Below are 21,735 nucleotides of genomic sequence, written 5' to 3'. Positions count from 1 at the left end.
ATCTATGTGAAAGGTGCCTGGCGCTTCAGTTTGCTCCGCTTTCTATAACATGGGGATAATAATGCATACATACAAGTATGCTATGAAGATCAAATGTGATAAGAGACATCAAAACGGTTTTTATACAATGTGAAGTCTTTTATTTTTTGGTGCTATAATGTACAGAAGGTAAGGCAAGCCCCTGACCTCAAGGAAGAAGCTTATGGACCAGAGAGGAAAACAAAACGAACACACTTAAAGCAATGGTATACGCCACTGTCAACCGCACAGCCCCAACTGGAAGGGCAGCAGGAAGGAGGTGAGGATGAGCCGAAGCAGGCAGGGTGGCGTCCTGAAGGGGGCGGGTGTACCGGATGGAAGGACCTGGCTGACTGGGGGCTGGCGGTGAGGGCGCTCCTCAGGAAAGAACCAGCACAGGCAGAGGCAGGGAGCAGGGGTCGGCACAACCCGTGGGAAGCGGGAAGATGAAGCAGGCCGTGCTGAAGGTGCGAGCTGGCTCGTGGCTATGCCTCAAGTGCTTTCCTGTCACCTCATCACCTCTCCAGTGCTCTGGGCAAAACAGAAATGACCCTGAGCTGTTACCTGGTGGACCCTGCTGCACTGATTTAACCAAGCATTCAGGTCTGTAACCACTTGGGGAGAAACAAGCCTTGTCTTTGGTTCTGCGGGGCAGGAGTTGGCAGGTAACGCTCACAAGTGTCAAGGATAAAGCCTGTGCAGGAGGGCCGTGAGGTGGGGCAGACTGGTGAGGCCACCGAGACTCCTTTTGGCAGCCCTTCCTACTCTGTTTGGAGTAGGTTTCATTTGGAAAACATGATTCCCAAAGACAGTTATTTGGCAAGACAAGAATCTTAAACTTAGGGGGCTTCCCTGGTGGCGCAGTGGTTGAGAGTCCGCCTGCCGATGCAGGAGACACGGGTTCGTGCCCTGGTCCGGGAAGATCCCGCATGCCGCGGAGCGACTGAGCCCGTGAGCCATGACCACTGAGCCTGCGCGTCCGGAGCCTGTGCTCTGCAGCGGGAGAGGCCACAACAGTGAGAGGCCCACGTAACGCAAAAAAAAAAAAAAAAAAAAAAAAAAAAGAATCTTAAACTTAGGGAGAAAGCATCACTGCACCAAAACCAGTCTCAGGGGTTTAAAAGTGACTTGAACGTCAGCAGGGACTTACCTTCCTAATGGGGGAGATTTACTAACTTTTTCACTGGTAGATAATTTCTCTTTTGCTAATTTTTGGTGATTTCTAGGAGACACTGTTTCTGGGCTGCCAAGTTTGGATGTTGCACGTGTAGATGGCTCACTATGATGCTTTCTGAAACAGATTATAGAAACACTGGGCAACGGCAGCACTGAACACGCCAGTCCCTGGGACTCCAGAAAGGACGAGGCTCCTCGTGGGCAAGTCAGAGAATGGGGACTAAAAGTAGGAAAATGGCTGGTTTTCTGGACCACTGTTGGTAAGCAGGTCTTCATGTCACCTGAGACTAACTCTGCTTATATGACTCTAGCTTTGCTTTCACTGTGTGGGCCAGTATATCATGATTTAGAGAAAGATAAATCTGTGATAAACAGAAAATATATTGGCTGATGATATAAGATCCCAAAGTGCTCAACAGAGTAGAATAAGGGGCCAAGATCGATGAAAGTACAATTCACAAAGCTGAACATTAAGGCCCTGGAACTGGGCCGAGCAGTCACCTGCACAAGTATCAGGTGGGAGAAGAAATGCTCCATGAGGAAAAGGAAGGTGCTGAGTCGGTGTGCAGCCCAGGCAGAGGGAGCCCAGTGAGCTGGATGCATGTTGAAGCACAGTCTAGAAAATGAGGTGGACAGGCCTCTTCTAGATTCATCAGCGCACACCTGCTGTAAACAGTTGCTTCTTAAAGAGAATACAGATAAACTGAGGAGAACAAACAGGGTGATGAGGGGGCTCAAAACGAAAGAAGACCTGGAAGCCGCCCTCCAGTGTTCAACGGAAAGTTGTAGAGGAGGCTCCCAAAGTAGAAGCTATGGGGAGGCCAGCATCCATTGAACACAAGAGAATGCCATGAGGAGGTGGCTTTCCTGCCCTGAGGTAACACGCAGAAGCAGAAATATCTTTTCAGAGGAGCTACTTGATGGGTTTGCAGTATGGACCCACTGAGACCCCATGTGACCCTGAGAATCTGTGAGATTACAAAGATCCCAGAGCCCTGGAACCAATCAACCAATGCCAAGGAATCTAAAGTGAAAAGAATCCATTTGTAAATCACAAGCTCCTAAAGTGCATTAAGGAGAAGCATTGATAATCCAGGTGATTATAGAACCATAAGTCAAATAGGATTTATTTTTGGAGAATAAATTTTAAAGGGCAAAGCTGTCAGCTACTTTTAGATACTCATTTGAAGATGCCGAGAAGGCCGGTGGAACTTTCCGAGTTGGGCTCGACTATACTGGATGATCTTTCCACGAGTGTAAAACAGGAAGGGGTGTCTGTACCCAAACGCACCCTCTCGATCAGCAGATATCTTAATTCTGTGATTCCTATTTATCTGAGCTGCCCCACCTAAAATACAACCATGAGACAACTCATCTTCAGCCCTGTGAGCTCCTGAAGTCTTCTGGCTCTAAAATCTCATTCTCTGAGAAACTAAACCACATCATGAATGGCTAATAATGTACAAGTTTAGAGGAATTAGAAATAGGCTCATTTTAAGTCTTTATGTAAACATAACGCATTATTACTATTATACTACAGTGGCAGATGCTAATAAGTGATACTCTTGAAATAAATATTCCTGAAATCTTGGATAATGAAATTATAGATGCTGATACCAAGATTAACAGCTTGTGAATCACACTAAAAATGGAAAATATTCACGCTTCAGAAAAAGTTATAAAACTGTAAGGTGATGCAACATTTCTCAAAATGGGCTGTGGGGAAAGGAATACTGATTGATGTTAACAGGCATTAATAACAGGGGCTGGGGGACAAAGTATAACTGACAGAGTTAAACAGGTTTCTTTCCTTTAGGATTATGACAAGCCCTTAATGTGGTAATGTACACTATGGCTTAAGAAGGAGAGAAAATTCAGAGGCATTCCCCAAACTCACTTGACCATGGTCCTCTCTTCTCCAGAGGCTCTGGCTATACTAGGGTTTGGGAGAACGTACTATGGGAAACATGAAATTGCCCGTTATGTAAGTGGAAAATGGTGGCCATACTGGCGATTTCACGTGATGGACCTGTTACACAGCACTGTGAGGTGCATCTTATAACGGGTATGGGCTCGTGATTTCTCTCTCTCACTGAAGCTAATAAGCACGCTGCATACAGAGACTGTGTTGTATGTATCTGTGTTTCTACCCACGGTGCTTAGCACTGCGTCTGAGACATCTACTCATCCTTGATAAATATTTATGAAGGAACTAAATAGGTTCCACCAAACAGGTATCTAAAGCCTGGAAAAGATTCCAAAGAGATCGTCAAAAATGGTTTAAGAGGGAAAATAGCCTCTCCCAGAGGAACTGAAATGTCAGAGGGCTGGGAGCATGTGCTCTCTGTTGAGGATAAAACGAAAGGAAAGAGCTCACACTGTGGCACAAGTGAGTCAAAGACAAGAGAATCCCATGAAACCCGCAGTTATTTTCTGATGGAGAAGCTGGTGAAGGTTCTGGAAGCTCTCCTTTGTCCCCTGTTACCTCTGAGCCTCTGATCTGGTGCTGGACCTTGTGGTGGCTCCTGTGGGCTCATCCTCCTCCTCTTCTTCCTCTTCCTCATCAGACTCCTGGTCTTTCTTGTCCTCAGTTGCTTCAGAAACTGATTTCTGGCGTTTTCTTTCTGGCTCTGAGGATTCTGTTCAGATAGAAGGGTAACACCTGGATTGTACAATTCCCAAAGACACTTCCAAAGGACAGAGTCACAGAGTTTAGAACAAAGGATATTAGGGCCTTGGAGGCAGAAGAAGTGGTTTTCCACTTCCTTTTTGTTTCAGCACTTGCAATTCACAACTGTTTAACTTAATCTCTGGGATAGTTTACTTAGACAGTTCACAGCCAGCATTTGCAAAAAATTCACATGTACTCAGAAAAGCATCTGGGATGTACCATTTCTGACACAGGATTAGAGCCATTTCACACATATTTATGTAGTATTAATACTAGCTGTACCCCCTGGATTTTTCCTCATCCAAAGAAAAACTCTTAAAAAGGTGATTCTGAAATGATAAGACTCTGTAATTAAGACTCTGCCAGGAACATACCAGCATCATCTGATAGAGTGAGTGAACGCTTGGGCTTTCTTCCTCTCCGACGCACATTTGCCACAGATTTTTCTTCACTGTCATCCTAGAAGTGATAAAATTAATGTTGAAATGGTCGTCACTTGAGCATTTACTAAGTTTACTTCTAAAGGGCATGTCTTGATCAGAAAATTAACACTTACATTGCTTCCACTTCGTTCTTGTAGGTTAGGTGTTTCTTTATTGGACTCATCTTTAAGAAAAGGAAGATCTCTGCATTAGTATTTTAATTAGTGTCAAATTAAATTTCAACAGTCTGGCGTGCGGTCTGTGAATGTACCAGTGCTAGTATTTTTACACGATTTATCATTGTTTTTGTATCAGCCAAGCAAATGTTGAGGTGGAATACCTAAGCAAAAAAGCACGTCGGAATGAAAGTCAGGATACCAAAGTCTGCGTTTCAGATCTGTCATGAATAAGCTATGTGATCTAGGCAAATTACTAAAATTCCCTCAGCCTCAGTTTTTTCATCTGTGAGATGAGAATTTGGGTTAGATTGCCTTCATGGTTTCTCTCTTTCAGCTCAAATGCTCTGAACCTGGAAAGGGAGGAGGAAGGGGACATCTAGGGAGCCCCCAAGAAACAGCAGGAACTGCAGGTCAGGATTCCAGACTTTACTCAAATTGTAATGGAGCTCTGTAAATAGTACAGCCCTCATTTGATAGGTAGGAAAATGAGGCTTGAGTAACTTAAGTATTTGTTCAGTCACATAACTAGCAGGTAGGGGGGAGTTGGAATTCTTATGACTCCATATACTTAAATCATGGTATCTAGAAAAGTACATTTTATAAGCCTATTTTAGGTTGTGAATACCTCTTCTTTATGTATTTGCTTTCTGTAGATATTACCATTTTCTGAGAATGTGTCTTGGTAAGAAAAATGAAGTTTAGTTCAATGCACTGTTTGAAGCTAAGATTATGAGGATGCTGACTAGACACTCAACAACCCAAAAGTAGACTTATTAGTGAAGACTGTGTAGCTGCCTTTTTTGCAAGTTCACTAAACTAACGTAGGTAGAAGAGTTAAAAACCAAGAAAAAGGCTCACAAAGAAGAATCCAGTCTTTAACTGGTCATCATTACCCAGATTCAGAAAACTACTGCCCAACGACAATACTAAAACATAATTGCATAGCTTACAATATAGAGGCTTTAAAGGGCATTTGAGTTCTAATGATTTCTTGTTGTATGGATATAAAATATTATAAAATTATGAATAAAAGATGGTTAAAAACAAAACACAAGCAAAACCTTTTGTTAAAAAAATAAACAAAGCTTAATTTTCAAAGAGGCAAGAAAAAGTAAAATATGATCGTAAGATCCCACACATAGTTAAATGTGGAAAAAGTTTTAAATTACACATTTGCTTTTACCTTGCTAATCAAAATATATACTTTCCTGATATGACCATGCTATTTATTTGGTCCAAAATACTTGTCATATTCTTTTTTTTTCCCTGTGTCAGCACTTTCAAACCCATCAATGGCTATTTTTTGCTTTTATGTATCAAAAAATTTAAACCATGAAATTAATATATATACATCGTAAAAATTCTGGAAAATGCAGGCAACAGTAAAAACATGAAATGTTCCTACTATCTCACCAGCCAAAGCTAATCATTATCAACATTTTGGAATATTTTTTCTCCTTGGAATGAGGACAAAAACACTTCAATGAAACAATTTTATCTCTTGCATCCTAGTTCTGGAAGCTGCACAGGCTGCTTTCAAAATTCTTCTTCTGAAAACAATAGGCTCTTGGGCTGAATTCCTGCCTTCCTGATAAGAGTTCCCAGTCTCAGCTTGATCTATTTCTCCCTAAAACATGTCCACGAAAGTATGGTTTGGACACATCAGTGCCTTCCCTCTTTTGCTCTGTGTTGCCCTCCCCCTCCTGAAGGCTTCCCAGACTAACAAAACTGAGAATGACTCAGATCACAGGAAAAGCCAATAGTTAGAGTCTCTCATGGCTTACAAGGACAGCTGCTTTTACCAAGGAATCCACCCACTTCAATGAAAAACAATGAAATTCTAAAACCTTCCCCTGACAGCCAGGCTCTCTCACCCCTTCCTTAGATCAGACACAGAGCAATGCTTTTAGGTACATACCTGTTTGCATTACTTTCTGTTTGCAGCCAGGTGGAGACTGTTCTACCTAAATTTAAACAAAGAAAAAAACTGAAGTCAGCAGTTTGTTATCATCACATAGAAAGTCAATCAACAATGTAAAGAAAGTACAGGACCTCTGTTTATTATGTAGGTAGAATATCTGGAACCTACTTCCTGCAGTTGATTAAACATACCAAGCAAATATGGATGCCTGATTCTGAGCACACAGGTCTTTCCACAAGGAGGATTAGGGCTGCCACAAGCCTCTTTTCCAGCCACTGTGCTGCTATGCCGGGGGGGCGAGCAATGGAGGGACACGCATGGCCCGCTGTTAATATTCCCCAACCCGGCCTGGCAAACCATCTTATGTGTTGGTAAATGCATTCGCACTCTTACATGTGGCTCTTTGGTTCTGTTGTCTTATAAGAATTCTAGTGAGATAATTAATGCAGATATTGTTATACTACTTTATATCCAAGAAAATGGGAGTCTCGAGAGGGTCACATGACTGGCCCAGTATCACAGATCTGTGAGTAAGTGGCAGAGCTGAGGCTTGAAACCCATTTGCTTTTGTTAGGTCAGTGGACATGTCTGTCCTCTTAATAATGCTATCATTGAAACTCATGCAATGACGTCTTGGTACAATGATTTTGTTGGGTATACACTTCAGGGCCAAAGATAAAGAATATTAAAAAACAAAGTATTACTGCCAATTTTCCTGCATCAAAATTGGTGTACATTCTATTATAAAAGGGCCTCTATAAAAAGTAGTAAGATAGACACTTTGGAGGTTTCCATAAAGAAGCCATTATCTAAAAATCATATAAAACAGCTATTTTCTATATTTTAATCAAGGATGACAAGAAGTCCCTAGATAATTTATATAACTGAACTAACAGGTGAGGATAGAACTAGAGTGAATTACAATTAATATATTTATATGAAGCTTTTAGCAATCATAATATTATCTGAATGGTTATTTGATGTTTTATTAAAGAAAATCTCTTAAAGCTTTTCAAATACTTTTTAGAAAAGATAGTTGAAAATGCTAATATTGCAGTATACTCGTTCCAGGTCAAGAGCAGATATTTGAAGAAGTCTCATCTTTTGCAATTACTTACAGTGACAATGCCAGCATCTGTTTTGCAGTCATCTTCTAAAAAATAAAAATCTCACTTAGAAAATCAGTTTGAAAATTTCTTTTGTGTGAACTGAAAACACACCAAATACCTACTTGTTTTCAATGATGTTTCTAAAGGGTGTTTACGAGGTCTTCCTCTTTTCCTTTTAATAATTACTGGCTGATCTTCCTAAGGGGGAAAGGAAAAAAAAGCAATAAAAAGTTTTACCCTCTATTATACAAATAGTTTCCTTTCTCAAAATGGGATTTAGAGTTCCCTCCTAAGAGGTCTCAAATCCCAGCTTTGTCTCTTAAAAAATACGTGACCTTAGGCTTAGTGCTTCATTTCTCTCAGTGCAGTCCCCTCACTTGATAAACAATGCTGAGTATGAATTCACGGAGTCCTGAGGATTATGAGATAATGAGATAATGGAAGTAAGCGCTTAGTGTCAGCTTTTACTTCTGTAATAAATATGTATGTCCACTTAAATGTGACCAAATGGGATCCCTTATAAAAAATAAAGGAGGCCACTGAAAACAAACAGAACTATTAAAAAGTTGTATTAACAAAAATAAATGCTGGAAAGGGTGTGGAGAAAAGGGAACCCTCTTGCACTGTTGGTAGGAATGTAAATTGATACAGCCACTATGGAGAACAGTATGGAGCTTCCTTAAAAAGCTACAAATAGAACTACCATATGACCCAGCAATCCCACTACTGGGCATATACCCTGAGAAAACCATAATTCAAAAAGAGTCATGTACCACAATGTTCATTGCAGCTCTATTTACAGTAGCCAGGACACGGAAGCAACCTAAGTGTCCATGGACAGATGAATGGATAAAGATGTTGAACATATATACAATGGAATATTACTCGGCCATAAAAAGAAACGAAATTGAGTTATTTGTAGTGAGGTGGATGGACCTAGAGTCTGTCATACAGAGTGAAGTAAGTCAGAAAGAGAAAAACAAATACCGTATGCGAACATATATATGGAATCTTAAAAAAAAAAAAAAAAAAGGTTCTGATGAACCTAGGGGCAGGGCAGGAATAAAGACGCAGATATAGAGAATGGACTTGAGGACACGGGGAGGGGGAAGGGTAAGCTGGGACGAAGTGAGAGAGTGGCATGGACATATATACACTACCAAATGTAAAACAGATAGCTAGTGGGAAGCAGCGGCATAGCACAGGGAGATCAGCTCAGTGCTCTGTGAACATCTAGAGAGGTGGGATAGGGAGGGTGGGAGGGAGGCGCAAGAGGGAGGGGATATGGGGATATATGTAAACATACAGCTGATTCACTTTATTATACAGCAGAAACTAACACACTATTGTAAAGCAATTATACTCCAATAAAAATGTTAAAAAAAAGAAGTTATATCAAGATTGGCAAACTTGGCAATGGTTATCTAGAAGATCTGGCTGAAGTACAAGTTGTTTCCCTTGATTTATGGGTCTCAGTCTCAGGTCACTGTGATTCTGTGTCCCACTGGGCTCTCTGCAAATCCAAAGGGGCCTGCAGTGGGCAGAGATGGAGGTCTGCCTCTCCTGCAGCCTCCCAGGAATCCCTGACCTCACCTTGTCAAACTGGGTCCCGTCTGGCACTTGCTGCAGGCCTTCCGCACCTCCTGCTGCTGCTCCCATTCCGTTCTGCTGGACTCCAGGGCTCAGCAGCTCCCTGTTCTCTGACCTGAGCTGCTGCCTGGCTTGGCCGTGCTACTCTCGGTCAGGAAGTGACATGGACACTGAGGTACAGATCTGGGCTGATCCCATGTGGCTGATAGAAGTAGGTCTCATACAAATGTTTGGATAAAATTAAGATATAGGGAACAAAATGAATCAAAATGACACTGATAAAGTGCACTGCATGAAATGCTGTCCTAGTGCACTAAAAAAAAGAGCTACTTCGAAAGCATTTAAGAAGAACTTTGGGGCTTCCCTGGTGGCGCAGCGGTTGGGAGTCCGCCTGCCGATGCAGGGGACGTGGGTTCGTGCCCCCGTCTGGGAAGATCCCACATGCCGCGGAGCAACTAAGCCCGTGAGCCATGGCTGCTGAGCCTGCGCTCTGCATCGGGAGGGGCCACAACAGTGAGAGGCCCGCGTACCGCAAAAAGAAAAAAAAAAAAAAAAAAAATAACTTTGGGTAAGAGCATTGAATGTATTTTATTTATTTTGTAGTACTTAAATAAATCTAAACAAATAAATATAAAAAATATTCCTCACCTCCTGAGATTTTATGTTGTCATCATCATTCTGCTCTGTCTTTTCGCCAGCAGCTTCACTGCTGCTGTATTCATCTGCAAAAAGAGCAGAGCTCATTCACTGCTGGGGACTACACTCAGCCTCAGTGCCAGGACACCTACCAAGGTGACCTATGTCGTCCCCGTCACACATGCACACAGACTCCATTCTCAGGTGGACACACCAAAGTTAATAAGCCAGAGTCTGGTTAATCGATAAGAAGCACACTTTGGGTAAAACAGGAGCCAGATTAAAAATGATTCCCAAGCACTACTGATACTCAGCACGATGTACTGTGCTATAACGGGAAGGCAGATCAGCAAACTGCAGTTGGCGAAGCCTAGAGAGAGATATGCTGACTGCTTTCAAGGATTAGTCTCCTCTTAAAACAATTTATCTAAGTAGATGTATTACTCACCTTTTTCTTCCATGGCCCTTGAAGCAGTGTTGTTTGTCTTAGAACTTGTTTTAGGTAACTCTTCCAAATCTCCAGAGTTCTCTTCCTATGGAGAAGTTAAGAAAGACAAGAAGCTTCTTTTTCTTACTTATTTCAACAATAATTTCCTAGCAGTCTTTTAGATATTTGTGGGAAATTTTTTAAAAAGTAACAATCTTGCTGCTTGGAAGACTACACAAAAAGATACAAAATCTTAAGGCAGAAAAACATGAGATAAGGCTATAAAGCAACAAGGCCATTTTTTTCCCCCTGCAAAATGGAAATTGCTCTCCTCCCTCACCCTGGACTTTTCAAGAGAAACTCCAAAGAAAGAACTGAAAGGAATTTACAACAGATCTTTTTTTTTTCTTTGTTGGTGGAGGGGAGGGACTGGGGGAAAGGAATAAAGCAGAAGATGCCAAAGAGAACTTCTGGGTATCCAGCTGGGCTGATTTAGAGCCATGATCTCTCAATGGTTAAATTATTTGCCCTTAGTTGCAAAGAAGTTTTGAGCATGAAATACCAAATTATTTATACTATGATACTAATATAATGCATAAACTAAAATATACAAGTTAAATTTAAAATCAGAGTACTGTTTTATATTGAGAATATTACCTGTATATGTGATTTTTAAATGAAAATAATTAAGTCAGAGTATATTTAAATTTAACATTAAAAACCTTACACAAAGTTGAAGGGAAAATAAAAGGATACCCTTTAATCTGTTTCTTTCCAAATTCAGGAGCACGGTCTCAAGATTTTTGTTCTGGATAGGGCAGGGGGAATGATGGGCTTTTTAAAACCCAGTATCTTCCCTTGGCCACAACCAACTGAAATTCATGACAATATGTGACTTTACCTCTTTGGTTGTTAAAATTCTTTTACTACTTTTTATTTAGTTTATCAGTTATTGGGAGGAAAAGAGACTATAAACTGGTTTCAGTGAGCTGGAAGTCAGCTGCATATATTTATAAGGTGACTTAAATACTTTTGGAATAAGTTGGAAAAACAATAGATTAGGGAAAGAGAGAGAACGAGAAGATTCCACCGACTGGAATAGACACTGAGAAGTACTGAGTCTCGGAAATGGGAGAACACCCAAGAAGAGATTATCTACCAGGAAATGGAGAAATCTGGGCCTAAAACAAAAGACAGGGTAAGAGCAGAAATGAAAATTTGTGAGCCGCTTCCCTGAGTCACAAGGTGAAAATAAGATCATAGGAAAAAAGAGGCAATGAAGGAGGGCCTATCCTTGGACTACCTATATTTTAGGGGCTGGAGTTATGGTAAAGAGAAAGCCAAATATTAAAATTTTTAAACAGTATGTATCACTGTATTTCACTGTTCTCATGTAAGTATATCTGTAATAAAGCATATTACACTTGGGAAGAAAGGACCTACAAACCTAAGGAAGTCAATAATATGAACAAAAACCTAAGCAATGATTATATCTAAACTGTGATATTAATACAATCTTGAAGTTTAAGATTACAAAGTGCAACATTTGTTTTTTGCCTTTGACAGAGCCTAAACAATATACACCTTTTATTATTAGAGATACATAAAGTAAAAGGGATATTAGAACTATATATATAATATACACACACACATATATATAATACAAAATAAGTATACACAGTGATGTAATTAGGTTACCCCTAAAACTTAAAATTAATATGTGGAAAAAGTACCTTTGTATCTTGTGGCTCAGCTTCAGAACATTGCCTCTGTCCTGTTTCTATTTTGGAATCCAGGACATCTGGATTATCATCTGTAAATCAGTTTGCACAGAATCACAAAGGAATAAAAGCCAAATGAAAAATGGAATGCATAGTTCTATTTTAAAAAATGACAGTTTGAGACTTCTTTCTTAGGCATTTATGATGTCATGTGACTTGAGCACTGAACACTGGCCTTGGCCCTAGCAAAACCAAAAAAATAAAATAAAAAAATCTACAAATGTTCAAATGGCACCAGCAAAGCAGGAGGTTCTGTGGAGGAGGCTTAGGACATAGAGTTTCCAGAGAGTCTTTTATTCTTGGCTGAGCTGTGTGGCTGTTGTTCCCCAACCAGGGATTGAACCCAGGCCACGGCAGTGAAAGTGCCAAGTCCTAACCACTGGACCTCCAGGGAATCTCCGTCCACAGACACTTTTAACTTCCTGAACATGTTAGCACCTAAGAAGTATGGCTTAGCAATTAAGACATGCTCTTGGGAATCAGATTTACTTGATGGCACCTGGCTGGGGCCCAGGCCCAGGTTACAGAGGAAGCCTGGGTTTTTGTGATTTCCAGGGCTTGGGTCTTCTGCAGGGAATAATCTAGTTTCTAGATCAAGTCCAGAAAAGACCCTGGAGGTGTCAAGCTGGTCTAGAAACACAGTAGAGTTAAGAGTTGTAAACAATTACAACCCTCAAGAATTTTCTACGTTACCAGCCCATTATTTTGGATGTGAAAATAATATGATTTTCAAAGATGTCTAAAACAGGAACATGTATATTCTAGATACCCAGTTCATCTTCTGAAGAGAGGTACTGCTTCTTTCTTTTTCTTTTAGGCCTGTGCCTTTCTTCCTCTTCAACCTAGAATTAAGAGCGACTATATTAAAGGCAGTAGAATTTGGATCCAAATCTACTTAAAGAGGGGCATATTGTATTAGTTTCTAGCCCTTGGAATAAATTTTTTCAAAATCTAGAATAATGCTTCTGGCATCTAGATTTGGATTAGACTCATTTTGTAAGCTTGAGGATTTTTTTTTTTTTAAGATTTTAATATAAATCCATACAAAATATATTTCTGGTTACATACTGTATTTCAACAATTCTAAAATACATTAAAAAAATTCTCATTTTACCATCTCTGAAGTCAAACTATGTTTTACAATTGATGGCATGTCATAAATTAATTGGCAACATTTTTCTCCCCTCTTGGTGGCCTATAAAGGGCTGATGAATGGCAGTATATGAAAAAACATCCTTGACTGTACCGTAGGGACATGTCCAAACAATCCTGGGACCTGCCAAATTACCTAAACCTTACAAGAACATAAAGAAGTAAACAGTGATATGGAGAACTCTTAATATATACATTTAATTTCTTCTATACACAAAGAGGTAAAAGCCTTTGTGCACAGGAGAAAGCACTATGCATAAAACATGAAATACTTGAGTTTCTTATGAAAACCCACCTCTTTAGGATTTGTTTCAACACTATGACTTCTTATGGCTTCTGTGTTGTCTTTTCCACTATTGGATATCTCTGAGTAATAAATACAAAAGAAAAAAGAAAAAACAAAACCCCACCTTAAGTATTCACTCCAATACTTATTTTAGGGGTGTGTGTGGAAGGAGGAAGGAAAAGAAGAAAGAATACTTTACAAATGACTGTGGTGGGATCCTCACAAAAACTGTCAGGTAAGTTCCATGATTTCCATTTCTAGACTTGAGTAAATGGAGTTGAAGGAGGGAAGAGAATCACTGGAATTTACATGGCAAATTTCAAAGCCATTTCTCCCCCCAGCTCGTGTAGCAGCACAGTATGAACAAGTGTCCAAGGAAAACAATAGATCATGCATGGTAGCTCTCTTTATAATTGGGAAAAGTTGCAAAAAACCTCAATGTCCACTGACAAAAGAAGCAAAATAGGAACTGTGGTATATTCACACCATGGAATATTAAAGAGCAACTGAAGTAAAGTAACTAGGGTTATACATGTCAACATGACAAAAAAGAGATTGGAATTGGGGAGGGGGTGTATAATACGGATTCAACTATATCTGTAACATTTTTTTAAAAAAGTTATGAAGCAAATATACTGCATTTTAAGATATGACAAAACTAGGTGATGGGTACATGGGTGTTTATAATTATTGCCACTTTACTTTGGTTTGAAATATGGTATAACATGTTATAAAGATAACTGTATAGGGGATTAAGACCTCTTTCCTCATTCTTGGAATAGGGAATCAACAAAATCAGTAGGAATCAACAAAATTCTATATTTTGTTTTGAGAAGAGAATTATCCCTCTGGGGTCGGCAGTCTCTGCCGTTTGCTTGCAGTGAGGCCTGACTCCTGGGCGATGAGCTTCATAAATGTGATGTCCCTGATCTGCTACCAAATTGAGACTGCTTGTCAGAAATCAACAGTTAAGTACTTAGCACAGAGCCTCTCCTATGATACAAACCACTGGGGTCTATACATTTTTTATCCACATTGGATAAATCTACTGTGAGGTTTCTGGCAAAGTTCTAGTAGCTATTTAAGGCAAGGCACCACTTACAAGCGATGTGGCCTTGAATCAGCCACTGGACCACTCCATGTCTGTTTCCTCAACTACAGATGTGATGCTGTTAACACTCATTGTAATGGATCATATAAATTAGATGAGTGAAAATTTGCAAACTAATTATAATTAGCACAGGGCATGTCACACAGAAGACACTCAACAAATGATAATTATAATATTAAAATTACTACTATGAAATTCACTAACTTACCTTCTTTGCTTTGAGATTTGCTATGAATTTCATTTGTTTTTGAGCCTGAATTTTCGACCTAAACACACAATAGAAAAAGTTACTTATGGATAATCTCACACAAATCTTGAATATCTAGAAAATAATCTGGCCGTTTGTGGGAACGCTTAAAGGAACTGGAGTATGTGTTTTTTTTTAAAATTTCACCCAGAAGCTCAAGAGCATAGGGCATTTTCCTTTTGAAGAAGTTTCAGTTTAACAAATTAGCATCCCACTGTGTTTATTCTCCTTGTCTTTAAAATGGTTATGGCAAAAGAGTAAGAAATAAGAGAAAAAATTTCCTTATTCTATGAATTCTCTTCCTATCCAACAATCCCTGAAGATTTTCTTTACTAAAAAATGTTGAGGGATTCTGTCATTCTGTCATAAGATTCCCCTTTGGCAAATCTTGTCAACTGTACTTTTTTTTTTTTTTTACACAGAGAGGAAGTCTTAGAATATCCTACAACACTCTAAATCCTAGCTACAGAATTTCATGTTTGGAAAGGACAGTTGTGCTTAGATGGGAAAAAGCCAGCTGGGGGATTCGGGGAAACAAGGTAGGATGCTGGGGAGCTCTGGAGGTTTCAGCCACATTTAAAATCCTTTTAACTCCTGGAGGGTAAACCTGAACAGAACCAAGTGGGGCTTTTCTCTTCCTTTTACTCAGTAGACTGTGTATGAGCTTCTAGATACAGACTGTGATGTCTCTACAGGGTGAGGTAAGCCCTCTGATGCCACACTTGTCTGGTAGGAAGCAAAGCTCTTCTGAGTCCTCTAGGGGCAATGGAAAGAATGTAGCTGTCTGTGATTTGCAAGCGTTTTACAAAATGTTCACTTCTCTATACACTAAGAAAGAAAAAAAAAAAAAAAAGAAAAAGAAAACCCCAGCTCTTTCAAGCACAAAAGTGATTATGAGAGCCACAGCTGGGCAAAAATATGTATATATAGCAATTATAGTTTAGTATCTTCACAAAAGGTTTCTAAAGACATAAAGTGAACTTTAGTTCTTAAAATAAAGTCGGTTTGGTCTACAGCACCAGGATAATTTAAGACATCACAGTCCAATTTGCAATCCCATTATAGTAATAAAAAAAAAGAAAGCTCCTAGCTCTTTGAAGGATTTCATTAGGATTACCAGGGGAGTTCCCTAGTCTGAGGGATCTTGGCAGCCTTCTATTTCCTTAGTGCTGTTTCATGACATTGGCCTAAACAGCCACCAGAACAGCTGAATTGAGTGACTCCTTTTTTCTGAGAAAAACAACTAAATTTCCTGACATCAATGGATATAGTTGAACATGGAACTGAAGGTGTCAGTAGGTTGAACTTGAATGGAGGGCACATCCTGTCTCCTAAAGAAATGCACAGCCAGCCCCTCCCCTAAATGTAATTGCTCTCAAAACCCCAAATCAAAGCAACCCCAACTGATAACAACAAAACTCTAATCATTACAGTGACTTACATTTAGTGATTCAATCACCAACAAAGGCTCCCTCCGTAGTTCAGCTGTTCAAAAATAAAAATGAGAAATAAGGAAACTGAATGTTGTTTCTGAACAACAGAGAAACAAATTTAGAGCTTTTTAGTTAAGTCGGAATATGTCGCTAAGTGGCCTAGCTGCTTTTGTGAAATATAAAATTCTGACCAGCTATATTCTACAATCCGTGTTCTGTCACACGATCAGAAAAACAATGTTGCCTGCATTTTTACAGTAATGGCAGTGATCCATTAAATCACTAACTATAGTGATGTAGCCATGTTGGTGATCTGAAGCTTAGAAGGACAGTGGAAGGAAGGCCTTTGCTGTAACTGTTAAGCGACAGTGTTAACACTGGTTCATTTAAAAATAATGCCATCAAATGAAAAGTTAGATCCTATCCCTTTAAACAGCAATGGCCTATTTATATTCTTTGGAAACTTGAAGTACAAGGTCTACTGTTTCTACTCAACAATGACAGAACACACATATTTCTTTTAAAAACAACTTCCTTTTACGTAAGTAGATCTCTTATTGAACCGTACCTAAACACAGTAAAGTAACCTGAAATATAACTGTGGGAACAAAGGACTTCAGAAGCCAAAAATGTTACCTTCTTGACAATTAACAAATGGGATATTAATTATTTGTATTATAACACATACATACAAATTTTAATTAATGCATCTGTCCAAGTTTTGGATAGATTATTCATCGTTAGGGTTTTAACATGTGAGCATGAATGGCTTACCAGGTCTTGGGGTGGTCTTCCAGGACTGCCTGGTACTTTTGCTTATAAGGCTTCTGAGGTCACATACTTTGAAGGCTGCCCTTTCAGATGGTTGTGCCTTGGGAGGTCCCCACCCTGACTGCCCCAGATAGTTCCGGGTGAGGATTTATACACACTGCCTTTCTCTTCGCCTTGTCCACTGAATATACACCTACTCATCCTTCAATATTTGCCTCCAAATTAGGGGGAGTATCAAGTGCTTGAAATGAAAATGCAACACGTACATATTCTTTGACCTCTCAACTCACTCTTATGAAAACACTTGGGGAAATGCACGGTTACATGCATATGGAAGCTCACTGCAGCTAGTAAAAAACTACAAAAACTGGAGACCACTAAAATATCTAATAACAAGAGGGAAAGTGCATTACAGACCACTATTAAAACAAATGAAGTTGATCTGTATACAATGACAATGAAGGCTGCCCACAATATATGGCTGAGTTAAAAAAAAATTATAGAACAATATAATTCAGGTACCTAAACTGAATCAGAATAAGTCTCAGGATTTCAGCCATGAATGACAGCACAAAGATATCTTCCTAAAGACCAAGAATGAGAAAGTGATTACTTCTGCTGGGGGCTGAAGGAGAAGATAAGAAATTGGGCCTTTGCAAGCTGTGTCTTTGCTCCTGGATCATGCTTTACCTGAACTTTTCAGTTTTTTGAATGCTATGGACTGGATGTTTCTGTCCCCCTCACATGGAAGATATTGCCACCCACCCCATATACTGAAATCCTAACCCACAATGTGACGGTGTTGGAGTTAGGGCCTTTGGGAGGTAATCACATTTAGATGAAGTCATTTGTAAAGTGTAAAGTGGTCCTGAGACCACAGTGTTTTGAGAGCCGCTGTCCTAATCCTGTCTGACACTGGGGCTCTCCCCTAAAAAATACTTAGTGGACACCAAATACTACTGCACAGAGAGACAGAGAAGAGGCTATGCAAGCGGGGAGTAGCTTCAGTAACTGGGCAACTGCCAGAGCCCAGGAGCCATGAGCGTGAGGTTAAAAGAAGTGGGAACAGGGGCCAGAGACTAGCCTTTTGGAAGTGAACTGTGATAGCACCTGAAAGGACAGGGAGGACCACATTGACACATTTGTGAGCTAGAGCAAGGGTTTGCTCCAAAGCAACTTGTTTGGCCACAATTATTTGGAGACATTGGATTTAAGCAAATACCTTACATAATATTGACATAATATTGATACTTCATGAGAAAAAGTGTAAGTTAAAGATGAAATAGTAAAGAGTTCCCTCTAACCTATGTTAAAAAGTGAGAGGTAAATCCATATAGCCTGTCGATGTTTTATTACAAGATCGCTACTAATTTTATGTGGCAATAAAAGATAAAACCACATGAAAGGAAAAAGTAATGTGAACAACCACTAAAAGGAATTTACCGATTCCACTCAGCTTTCTCTCATTTGGACTTTCTGGTGGTGCTGGAATTTCATGATTTTTCTCTTCCTCTGATGGCACAAATACCTAAAAAGTCCAAAGCACCATAACAAATAAGTTAAATGAGGTTTTTGAAATAAGAAGGTAAGTTTAATTCACCTCAAGTAAATTAAACAAAACACCCAGCATCCTGTGACAATAAAAGTCTACTTTCAAGTTTGTGAAATTTAAAAATGAATACTGTCAACCTTCAGAAACAAAAAAATAAAATAAAATATGATAAAACTAATTTCATCCATCAATGGCTCTCCTATTGCTTTAAAGTAAAAGAGTACAACACACAAGGCCTTTCCTGATCTGCCCCACTTCCTCAAGAGGCTGAAGTCTCACCACAGCTCACCCTGAACCACTACAGTGCCCACTGTGATAAAAAAACAAACACAAGGCTTCCCTGGTGTCACAGTGGTTGAGAGTCCGCCTGCTAATGCAGGCAACACGGGTTCATGTCCCTGTCCGGGAAGATCCCACATGCCGCGGAGCGGCTGGACCAGTGAGCCATGGCCGCTGAGCCTGCGCATCCGGAGCCTGTGCTCCGCAACGGGAGAGGCCACAACAGTGAGAGGCCCGCGTACCGCAAAACAAACAAACAAACAAAAAAACACCCCCAAAACTAGATTTTATTCTAAGTATGATGGGAAGCCAATGGAAATTTCAAGCAGAGCAATGACATGACCTAATTTATGTTTTTCAAGAGAGCTCTCAGGGCTGTGTGAAGACTAGAGGAGGGACCAGAGAGGAAGAAAGTCCAACGGGGACACTGCTGAAGTAGTGGCTTAGATTATGTGGCAGCTGTAGAAATAGAAATAGATGGATCCAAGTTATATTTTGGAAATGGACTGAATGTGGGGTGACTGAGGGTGACTCTTGGGTTTCTGGTTTGAGTGGATAGAATTGATGATGGCACTATTAACTGAGATTATTGAGGTTCTTAGTTTTTCCCCTATAGGATGTGACAATAACAAAACTTAAATGTCTTAAGTACAATGAGAGGCTATACTCTGCCTGTATAGCTATACAGAATATAGGAACTATATTCTGCTCAAGTGTACGTGTCTATATATGGTGAAAAGGTACTTACACCACTGACAGTTCAGCATAACTGAATTACCAGCCATACCTCAGTTTTCAAGTTGGCTTTCAGTCCCAATCCTCCCAAATCATTCAATGGAGACTCTTCAGTGCCTAATGAAATTCAAAGCACTAAATCAATTTAAGAATTTGCTTGCAAAATACATCCTGAATCAAAAGGTAACAGAATGTTGTTATTTAGTATGCCATGCCCTCTTCCTCTGCTGTTTTATTTTTCTGCAAATAGAAAACAGTAAAGGGCTTCCCTGGTGGCGCAGTGGTTGAGAGTCCGCCTGCCGATGCAGGGGACACGGGTTTGCGCCCCAGTCCAGGAGGATCCCACATGCCGTGGAGCGGCTGGGCCCGTGAGCCATGGCCACTGAGCCTGCGCGTCCGGAGCCTGTGCTCCACAATGGGAGAGGCCACAACAGTGAGAGGCCCACGTAAAAAAAAAAAAAAAAAAAAAAAAAAAAAGAGAAAAAAAACGGTAAAAAGGAATACATACGAAAATTCTCAGATGAAAGGCAAGGGGTCGTTTACTCATTTTTGGTGGAGGGTGTGTGTGAAAATGTTTTTTTGCTGTTAAGATGGCTGCCCACAAAGAATGATACAAGATATTTGTGAGGATGTCTTAATTCCAAGAATTTTTCTATAGTGATCTATATCAAGCTTGTCCCTAAAAGAAAATATTCTAGGTCACTGTGGTATATTCCCAATAAAGAAGGTGATTTGTGAATAGACTCACTGTACTTGCTTCATGCTGACACAGCAAAGTTGAACATAAAGTTAAAAACTGTGCCCTGGTGGCGCAGTGGTTGAGAGTCCGCCTGCCGATGAAAGGGATGCGGGTTCGTGCCCCGGTCCGGGAAGGTCCCACATGCAGCAGAGCGGCTAGGCCCGTGAGCCACGGCCGCTGAGCCTGTGCGTCCGGAGCCTGCGCTCCACAACGGGAGAGGCCACAACAGTGAGAGGCCCACGTACCACAAAAAAAAAAAAAAAAAAAAAAACAACTGTGAAGTGGATAAAAAGAGAACAGAATTTTCTCTGCTAGAGACTCAAACCTATCCCTGTCTTGGTCATTTCTTTTCTTCTCTCTTCTGTCCTGTGACTTCCAGTTTCTCTCACCTGCCCACATGTAAGTCTCCAAAGAAAACCCTTCCTTTCTCCAAGAGGCTGCAAGCTTGCCTTTGCTAAAAGCCCTCCTATTTCTGTTCCTTTAGGGGGAAGAAAAGAGGGGAGCCAGGAGGAATAATAGACTGTAGCAATGGTTGAGTCATAAAAACTTCCAGAGTGTTCAATTTACCCTAAGCTAAAATCAATGGAAAATTTTAAAGTCACTTATTTCAACCCTTGGAACATTTCTTAATGTCTCCTATCTAAGTCCCTATAATGAACAGGACTAAACCTACTGGCTTCAGCCTCTGGAGACTGCATTTAGATGGTATCTAAGGTCTATTCCAGTTGAAAAGTCCAGGATGCTACAAGTTATACAATCAGAGTAGAAAGGAAGACAACATCCCTGATCCCTTCAAGTCCAGCCCCCATGTGCCCCCTCTGAGTTCTCGCAGCACTCTGTGGTTAACCCTATTCTAAGCACCTGTCACACTGCAGTGTCACAGCCTATGTACAATACATGGCTAGATTCACAACTGTTTTCCCATCTTGACTATCTGTGAATCCACAGTGGTACCTGGTGTAATGTGTCTGAAGTGGGAGTGTACGAATGACCAAGCTTAAAGCTTACACTTTTGAAAGTTACCGTTTCTAACAAGACCAGCACACTCTGAAATCTACCAGGAAGGAACACATTTCTTTTCCTTTTCAAACAATTCTAAACCAGAATGTAACTCATTTATATGAACAATAAACTCCATTAAAAAAAATAATGTGTTCCCTTGATTAGAAGTAGCCAGCCAGACTGAACTGACACATAGTTCAAGTCTGTAAGTCAGATAAGGGTTGGAATGATGCTTGTTTTTGTACTATCATCTCCTTTTTATACAACAGAAAACTGAGGCTCTGAAGTAATTTTTTTCTAAGAGGCACCTGAGTGTTATGCAAGTTATTTAAACTCTCTGAATCTTTTTCCTCATTTGTAAATGAGGGTGATAAAAAATATACTCATTTCATACATTGTTGTAAGGGATCTTCATTTTGATTGATAAGAAACCTGAAGGTCCAGGAGGTTTAGTAACTTGCAACAGTCCTGCAGACAACACTTGGCCAGCTGATGACC

The 21,735-nt window shown here is 40.1% G+C and overlaps 1 protein-coding gene across 2 annotated transcripts in view; it reads right to left on the bottom strand.

Moving 5' to 3' along the window:
- BOD1L1 (biorientation of chromosomes in cell division 1 like 1) overlaps positions 1–21,735 on the bottom strand; it is a 56,076-nt gene that overhangs the window by 3,197 nt on the left and 31,144 nt on the right. Inside the window, exons 11-25 of one of the 2 annotated variants that reach the window (XM_059066301.2) lie at positions 19,549–19,613; positions 18,374–18,458; positions 16,168–16,211; positions 14,688–14,745; positions 13,378–13,448; positions 12,700–12,772; positions 11,883–11,962; positions 10,171–10,255; positions 9,735–9,808; positions 7,619–7,694; positions 7,506–7,540; positions 6,385–6,430; positions 4,422–4,471; positions 4,240–4,324; positions 3,680–3,833 (exon numbers count right to left, since the gene is read on the bottom strand). In XM_059066301.2, coding sequence (XP_058922284.1) covers positions 3,680–3,833; positions 4,240–4,324; positions 4,422–4,471; positions 6,385–6,430; positions 7,506–7,540; positions 7,619–7,694; positions 9,735–9,808; positions 10,171–10,255; positions 11,883–11,962; positions 12,700–12,772; positions 13,378–13,448; positions 14,688–14,745; positions 16,168–16,211; positions 18,374–18,458; positions 19,549–19,613 — 1,081 coding nt within the window. Of the gene's footprint in view, positions 1–3,679; positions 3,834–4,239; positions 4,325–4,421; positions 4,472–6,384; positions 6,431–7,505; positions 7,541–7,618; positions 7,695–9,734; positions 9,809–10,170; positions 10,256–11,882; positions 11,963–12,699; positions 12,773–13,377; positions 13,449–14,687; positions 14,746–16,167; positions 16,212–18,373; positions 18,459–19,548; positions 19,614–21,735 lie in introns of those variants that run through there. The other variant, XR_010841116.1, reaches the window with a different exon arrangement.

The sequence above is a fragment of the Kogia breviceps genome, chromosome 6, assembly GCF_026419965.1.
Source record: "Kogia breviceps isolate mKogBre1 chromosome 6, mKogBre1 haplotype 1, whole genome shotgun sequence".
Lineage (NCBI taxonomy): Eukaryota > Metazoa > Chordata > Mammalia > Artiodactyla > Physeteridae > Kogia > Kogia breviceps.
This window is presented reverse-complemented; position numbering and strand designations above follow the sequence as displayed.